General features: G+C 57.8%; 1 protein-coding gene across 1 annotated transcript; it reads right to left on the bottom strand.

The window, feature by feature from the left end:
* On the bottom strand, nucleotides 1-7,791 carry LOC309381324 (diamine oxidase [copper-containing]-like). Its single transcript, XM_081932211.1, has 5 exons — nucleotides 7,632-7,791; nucleotides 4,645-6,191; nucleotides 2,481-2,769; nucleotides 797-929; nucleotides 1-715 (listed from the first exon to the last, which is right to left on the bottom strand). Exons 2-5 carry the CDS (start codon nucleotides 6,179-6,181, stop codon nucleotides 443-445), a joined length of 2,232 nt encoding a protein of 743 aa, XP_081788337.1. The 5' UTR covers nucleotides 6,182-6,191; nucleotides 7,632-7,791; the 3' UTR covers nucleotides 1-442.
* Nucleotides 7,792-8,263: the final 472 nt, after the last annotated feature.

Here is an 8,263-nt window from a genome sequence, read left to right on the forward strand (position 1 = left end):
AAAGGTTTATTTCAATTTATTTTGATGACAGCCCTGGTGGGTAGGGCAGAGGATTCCCGTGGCCCACAGGGGAAGCCCTGCTCCGACAGCCACCCTCTGGGGAAGCGGGACTATAGAGGTGTAATACCTGCAATCCTTAAGTCCTGAGACTCCCCCCTTGTGGTCCCTTGCCCCTTGTTGCAGTCAGTAATGGGCCAGGAGGGGAAGGAAGTGAGGAAGAATCAGCGCCAGCTGCTGGCAGTCGAGGGACAGCTAGTCCTGGAAAGGATCTGGAGCAGGGAGAACACCAAGGGTGGGGGGAGGCAGCATGGCCAGGTTCCTACTCAGTCTTTCTGCCCACAGACCCTCTGCCTGGCCAGGGGCATCACTACATGAGGTCCTTCAGAAGGTGTGTTTCGAACCGGCGACAGTGGCGTTCCATGATCAGAAGGTCCCAGCTGAGCTAGATGGGGCTGTAGGTGCCGTTGTAGCTGAAGGGCACTTTCGTCACACAGTGTCCCGGGCTCTCTGGAGTCCAGCGCTGAATCTGCACTCCGTCCCCAGCCTCTTTGGGACGCACAATGACTGTGCGACGGGATGCCACTGAGGGGTCTTCATCGAAGAAGTTGAAGGGGCGCAGTAGGAAGCCCACCACATTGCCGGGTGTGGCCGTGTTGGGGATGTCCTCCGAGTGGGGGATGTGGAGGAAGCCCACCGTCACCCAGGCCACCAGGTCCTGTCAGAAAGAAATCTCCAGTTAGAAACGCACACAGACACAGAAACAACACACACAAACACACAACCTTCTCTCTCTGACCTGCTTGTCGATGCTCTCGTCGTTCCGAAGGAAGTTTTCAAAGCTCACGCTGGGGTGCCACGGGTCGTTCTGGATGTACAAGCTGCTGCTGACGCCTTCGTTCTCGTGCTGTTGAGTCACCGCTAAGTGGTACCTGCCAAGAGGATGTCCTGTCTCAAGCTCCAGGTGTGGCCGGGGTGACCCTGCCCTACCTGTCTAGATGAAACACCTGTGTCCGAAGATCCCAATGCCCTCCCTCCAGTGGTGGATTGCAGGCAGTACGCCCCTGTACGGGTGTACCGGTGCCTGCTGGGAGCACCGGGTACCATTCCAGTACGGTGCTCCAGAGGGCCCACCCGCCTGCCCAAGCTCCTTACCTGTATTCTGAGCTCTTTGGTGCTTCTGCACACGCACGGAGCATATGGCACCTGTACTACGCTCCGCCGAGCAGCTGGAGCATCACAGAGGCGTCACAGAGGTAAGGCCGCATGCGTGCATGCCACATGCCGCATGCGTGCATGCCACATGCCGCATGCATGCATGCCACATGAGCACATGATGCATGCGCACATGCTGCGTGCATGCATGTGGGAGATGCCGGGCCCCATTGCACCGTACCGGGGATCCGGAACCCACCACTGCCTCCCTCTGTCTCTGCAGCACCATGCATCACCGTTGTGTTGACATTTCCATACTGTAGAACCATCCAGCAACCCGGAGCCCTCCATGATCCTGTCCCGCGACTCTGCAACAGTGCCCCCTCCCATTTCCCAATGTTCCCCACACCATGCTGCTGTTGAGTCTCCCCATAAGAACTGGGGGACGCTGCCTTGGTTGTTTCCCTAAATCCAGCTCTGCTTTTTCGGCCCATGCTGCTCTCCAACCCAGCCTTGTATCTGAAGTGCCTGTGGTCGCCGCCTTCCCATTTTGTTTGCTATCACCCTTGAAGAGAATGCTAGAGGGCAGAGACCCTTTATTCTTCTACTCTAAAGCTGGCCGTATGGAAAGAAGATCCCCAGCTCTGCCCTGCTCTGATCTCGCTCTGTCTGGGGATATTGCATGAAGCCCTCTGTTGTGGCCTGTTGGCCGCCAGCCCCTCCAGCAGCCGAATCAGAGGAGGAGGAGGAGGAGGAGGAGGAGGAGGAGGAGGAGGAGGAGGAGGAGGAGGAGGAGGAGGAGGAGGAGGAGGAGGCATGGGAGTCAGGGTCAGCATCAAGTCAACCTGAGAGCTCAAAGAGGGAAGAGGGAATGGAGTTGGCAGAGGTGAGCCTGGGCTGCCTGTCAGCTCCCAGGTGTGGAGGTGGCTGATGAGGAAGAGGAGGAACAGCCAGGTCCAATGCCTGGTGCGCGGATGTGCAGAAGGCAGAGGAGAGGAGAGCAGTGGAAATCTATGGGCCGGTCCTGGGGATGGAAGAGCCACTTCTGCTAGCGAAGCCCCACCCTAGCTCTGGGGATAATAGGCAGGGGGCAGAGATGAACAGAGGTGGCAGATAACTATTCATCTTCCGGCCAGCCGGCGTTGAGAGAGAAACTTTTTCCAGGGCTGCCGGCGCTCTGAATAAAGGATGAGTTAACTTCCGAGGGTGTGTCATGTTTGGGGAGCTGGGTCAGAACACTCTCCTTTGGGAGGACTTGGGGGGTGGCAATCTGGAAAGGCCGTGGCCCCTGCACAATCGTGATTGCGTCCTACCCCATCCTCGCTCACCTGCTCCAGGGGACGCCATTCTCTTCCTTCCAATTACGCGGCAAGACGAGGCCGGCGTGGGAGTTGATCTGGATGCGGTAGCTACGCGGGTGGTCCCAGTGGTTCTTCTGGCTGGGGTTGGAGACCAGGAAGTAGCGAGGCAGGGGCTTGCCGATGGGGAACGTGGCCTGGCGCTCGCGGAGGCGTGGCTCCCGCTTCAAGCGTGGCTGCACCAGTCGGTGGCTCGGTTGCCAGGGGAGAGATATGTTCTCGAAGGCCACATCCACCGTTTCAAAGCTGTTGGCCGTCCCTGCGAAGAAAGCCAAGACCGGTGTGTATTTCGTCACTCTTCCATGACAGCTAGGGAGTGAGGGCCCTGCCTTGAAGCAACACAATCCTGGGCTGTGTAAACAGTTCAGAGAAGAGCAACTAAGAGGATTGAAGGCCCGGAGACAGTGGTGGGTTCCAGCCAGTACTACTGGTACCGCCGTACCAGTAGGAGCCGGGAGCAGCTGACGGTACCGGTAGAGTGGGCAGTTTGGCCCACCCACCCACCCGCGTTCTATGCCTGTTTTTAGAGCAACCGGCCAATTGCACATACACACACAGCATGCGGCGCCTACGTGACCTCCAACAAGCAGCTGGGTGTGGCAGGGGTGATGGAGTGTGCTTGGGTGGGCAGCGTGCATGCACGAACAGGATACCTGGCCCTGTAACCAGTGTACCGGTAGCGACAGGGAGAGGAACCCACCATTGGCCGGAGACCGAAACAGATGAAGAATGGTTGTAGGATTTGTGTCGTCTTGAGAGAAGAAAGACTAAGGGGGGGGGGGGTATGGTAGCAGTCTTCCCGGATTTGAGGGGCTGCCCCTAAGAAGAGGGGCTCGACTTATTTCCCAAAGCACCAGAAGGCAAGGCAAGAAACAATGAATGATGGAAACTCACCGAGGAGAGAAACAACCTGGAATTAAGGAGAAATTTCTTAACAGGGAGGACAATTAACCAGTGGAACTGCTTGCCACCAGAAGTGCAGGTGCCCCATCATTGGAGGTTTGTTTTGTTTTTTTTTAAAAAAAGACTGGACAACCACCTATGGCATGAAATGGCATGGAGTGTCCTGCTTGAGCAGGGGGCTGGACTAGAAGACCTCCAAGGTCCCTTCTGGCTCCATTCTGATTGGTTGATTGATTGATTGATCTCCCTCCCCTGGCCCCCTGGGGTTGGAAGATGGAATCGGGAGGATGTGAAGCAAACCACCTGAGTTCCAGTGGTGGGCGTTGTAGTCACAGGCAGGACAAAGAGCCTGCCACCCAAAGAACGAGCTTTGGAGAACATTAAAACTGCACCCTTCACCACAGAAGAGAGAGGACAATCTTTTGTAGACGGGACCTCTTGGAGATGGGCCCCATATAAAGGAAGTTACTTCAAGGAAAACTATTCCCGGAGCCTATTTTGTTTCCATGGAGTGGTGCGGTGGCCTAGAGGGGGAGGTCTCACTTCACAATCAGAAAGCTGTGAGTTCAATCCTAGGCAGGGGCCGATATTCTCTCTCTGGGCACAATGAAAATATCTCTGCTGAACCAAACTCTGCATTGGTGACAAGAAAGGCATCCAGCCAGTAAAACACTCTGCTAGCTCCACTCAGTTGCTCAGACTCCACAAGGGATTATGGCAGGGGTGTCAAACTCAAGGCCCGGGGGCCAGATCCGGCCCGTGTTGTAGTTAGATCCGGCCCATGATGCTACCCTGGAAACAGCGAAGAACTGGCCCCCAGCACCTCAGGTCAGCAGGACACTGATCTAAAATTTGGTGGCAGCCATCAGGGCCTGAACACGGTCAGCCTTAGATCTATGGGGCTGCCCTGGAGTCAGTGAGAAGCAGCCACCATCCCATGGAGACAATGGATCCCACCCGGGCCAACACAGCCACCCCACCGACATGAACAACATCGAACTGGACACAACCACCCCAGCCCCCCAAGGTGAACCCCAGCCCTGATGTGGCCCTCAATTAAATCGAGTTTGACACCCCTGGATCGTGGGGTCATTAAAAGATGATGATGATTTTGTTTCCACGGACATGGCCGACTGGACGAAAAACTTCTGTCCAGAAGAGTTCGGCCGTTACGGTGAAGATTTGAACCCAGGTCCCCACCACTCCATCTGGGGTGGGAAAGGGAACTCACCTGCAACATCTAGGTCAATCTTGTAGTGTACCAGGTGGGTGTGGATGTTGCCCAACAAGTGAGTATGGAGACGGGTGCCGTAGGGGATCCCCTCGGGCGTGTAGAAGGAAGTGTGGACGTAGCCCGTGGCGTGGACCTTGGTCTCCAGTACGCCGTTAGGAAAGAGCAGAAAGTCCCAAATGTAATCGTAGTTGTAGACGGTGGAAGTGGTACGAATCACCAGGGCATGACCCTCCAGGCCTGCGTAGAAGGTGGAACCTCCTTGGAAGTTGCTGTCGAAGTGGCGGCGCAGGGGCACGCCCGTCGGCAGCTCGAAAATACAGATGGCACTGGGGTAGTGGACTGGTGCATCGGCGTCATAGTGGTGGTAGGCGTCCATGAAGGTGGCCGTCTCCGGACAATCAATGCCCGGAGCCAGTTCGTGAGTGACGCTTCCCATGCCCCATCCGACATCGATGTATTTGGTTTGCATGGTGGCCGGGGAGTTCCCACCATAGAAGGCAATGGCCTCCTGCACGCTCACCTCGTAGGCGACGCGCTCCCCATTGAATCGTACATCAAAAAGCTGCAGGCCTGTGGAGGTGCGTAACCGGAAGGCCAGGCTCCACCCGCTGTACTCCACGAGGTTGCCGTGCACGGAATAGCGTCGTCCCTGTGGTTCACACACTTTGGCACCATGCACATCGGTCGGGGGCCCAGCGTTGAACTCCCCGCGGGGCACAAAGCTGGAGAAGAGGGTTTGGTCCGGATGGGAAACCAGCCGAACGATGGGCACTTTGCCCTGCGCGTACTGCTGGGCCAGTTCCTGTGGTGTGCCGAAGTACTGTCCGTTGTACCACACCATCTCGATGGACCAGCCGGCAGGGTCCAACTCCTTGTGGTTGATCAGGACTTCCAGCCCGACGGGGTGCAGGAAGAAACCCTCGATGGCACGCTGCAGAATGATCCATGTCCGCCGTTCCCCAGAGGCCAGGCCACGCGGGGCGATATCGGTGAAGGTCAGGCATCGGTCCTGGCAGTCCTGGAGGCTGAAGCCAGAGACGTCCTTCAGGAACTGGTTTAGGGGGGCCAGGAGTTCGGTCAGCTTGTCAAAGACCAGCTTGTACTCCAGTTGGGTCATGGGTCTGGTGACGAAAGGCACCGGCTGGCCAGATGGGCGATAGAACTTCGGCACGGGCAGCGGCCCCACGATGTACTCAGTGATGTTGGGCTTGGCGCCGGTGCCAAAGAAGACCACTGCTCGGGCGCGCCGGCGCGGGGGCTCCGTGCCGGTATTGAGGTAGCACAAGGCCTGGCTTTTCTTCGGAGGGAGCATTTCAATCAGGAAGAGGCTGTTCTTGGCAAGGGACCCCCCCTTGCTCGGTTGGAGTCCCAGTTCAGGACGACTCATCAGGAACGTCCGGACGGCCCGAAGCTCCGCAGGGCTCAAGTCAGAGAAAATGGAGGCCGCCTTTTGGCTCAGAGGGGGCAGCGTACCCTGGATGGCCTGGACGAAAAGACAGAGCATTCCCACCACGTAGGCCACCAGCATCCTCATTGCGACGGGCCTGTTGGAGGAAGAAGAGGCATGTGGGAGGAACTCGCAGGCAGCAGAGAGACGTGGCCAACGCTAAGAGTTTATTCCCTCCCAGCTGCAAACTCTCTGCTGTTCGGCTCTGATGCACCTCAGCTGTACCGGAGGCAGCAGCGTTCTGGCTAATGGAGCCAAGGGGGTGGGGAGGGGGAAATGGGAAGAGGGAGGGAGGGAGGAGAGGGAATGAAGGAAGGGAGAAGGGAGAAGGAGAGAGGAAGGAAGGAAAGGAAGGAGGAGGAAGGGAGACAGGCAGAAAGGCAGAAAGGCAGGCAAGAAGGAGAGGGAAGAAGAGGAAAAGAAGGAGAGAAGGAAGAAGAGGAAGGAGAGAAGGAAGAAGAGGAAAAGAAGAACGAAAGGAAAAGGAGAGAAGAAGGGAGGAAGGGAGGTAGGAAGCAGAGGGAAGGAGGGAGAGGGAAAGATGGAGGGAGGAAGAACAGAGAAGAAGGAGGAAGGGAGGCAATAAGGAGAGGGAAGGAGGGAGAGAGGGAAGGATGGAAGGAGGCAGGAAGGAAAGAAGGAAGAAGAGGGAAGCAAGCAAGGAGGAAAGGAGGGAGGGAGGGAAGGAAGGAAAGGAGGGAGAAAGAGGGAGGGGAAGGAGGGAAGGAAGGAAGGAGGGTGTTTGGAATCCATCTGTCTCATGGCTTAAAACATTCCATGTTTTCACTGCCCAGTAGGCAGCCAGGCATCCTGGCACAACTTTGGGTCAAGATCTCCGCTCTTATGTCTGGGGGGGGGATTGCAAAACATGGATGGGGACTGGGGGGCTGCAGGGGGGGTTGTGTCCCCTGGGACAGTTCACCCCAGCCCCGACCTGTCTTTGGGGTCCTTATTGCTTGAGAGGGGGGGCATCTTTCCAATTCTCCATCCAGTTCAATTGCAGGCAAGGGTCCCTCCCCGTTCCCCCCACCCCCGGTGGCAGACCTGTGGAGCCACCAAGCGCTTTGTGGCTGAGCCTCCCACCCTGCCAATTATTCAAGCGCTTGAGACACACACACCCTCCCCTCTAAACAAAGGGTGCATGGGTGGGCAGTGGGCTGACAGCTCCTCCTCAGAAAGTTCCCACCCAGCATCTCTCAGGGACCCTCACCTGCACCCCCTCCCCAGGGACCTTCCTTCCTTTCTTTCCTTCTTTCTTTCCTCCTTTCTTCTTTTCTTTTCCTATCCCTCCTTCCCTCCCTCTCTTCTTCCCTCCCTCCTCCTCCTGCCCTTCCTTCCTTCCCTCCCTCCTTCTGCTCTTCTTTTCTTTTCCTATCCCTCCTTCCCTCCCTCTCTTCTTCCCTCCCTCCTCCTCCTGCTCTTCCTTTCTCCCCTTCTCCTCCTCCTCCTTTCTTCCTTCTTTCCTTTTTCCCCTCCCTCCTTTCTTCCCCCCTCTTCCCTCCCTCCCTCCCCAAGGCTGCCTCCGAGCACCCCTCACTTGTGGGCCGCCTGGGCTGTGGCTTCGGAGGTGACGCGTCGCCTGCTTCAGCAGCCCTTCCCGTGGGGCTGCTCCTACTTATCTATCCCGGCAGGTGGAAGGGGGCAGGTCCTGGCAGCGCAGAGCCGTTGGCTACCCCAGGGCACGGGGCTGGGAGGTGGGTGGGCAGTGCCTGATGGGTGCCAGGCCCACCTTAAGTCCACAAACAGCCCCAGGGACTCTGGGCTCAGGGGGACAAAGTCCCTTCCGAGGGAGGGGGGGATTTCTCAACACGGGGCCAGGTGCAGCCCTACACCCAGTGGGAGGGAGGGAGGGAGGGAGGGGGAGGGGAAGCATGCTCCCCCCCTCCCTCTCTCCCTCCCTCCCCCATTGCAGTGCGGCGAGCAGACGTCTGCAAGGGCCCCGGGGCCCCAGGAGGGGTGGCTGCCTCCCCCAGGAGGTCTTCCCCCCCCCGAATGAAGTGGGGCTGGCTTGCTGCGCAGTCAGGCAATCAGATCAGGAACCCCATTGAGAACAAGCCAGGTTTCCAGAGAGATCGCTGGCTCCCCACCAGCTTTCCCAAGAGGCTTGGCTGCCTTCGGCCGGTTCAATGGGGCAGCGACAGGAGGGGGAGGGGAGAGAGAGCCTCCCTG

The sequence above is a fragment of the Natrix helvetica genome (assembly GCF_964273705.1).
Source record: "Natrix helvetica genome assembly, chromosome: Z".
Lineage (NCBI taxonomy): Eukaryota > Metazoa > Chordata > Lepidosauria > Squamata > Natricidae > Natrix > Natrix helvetica.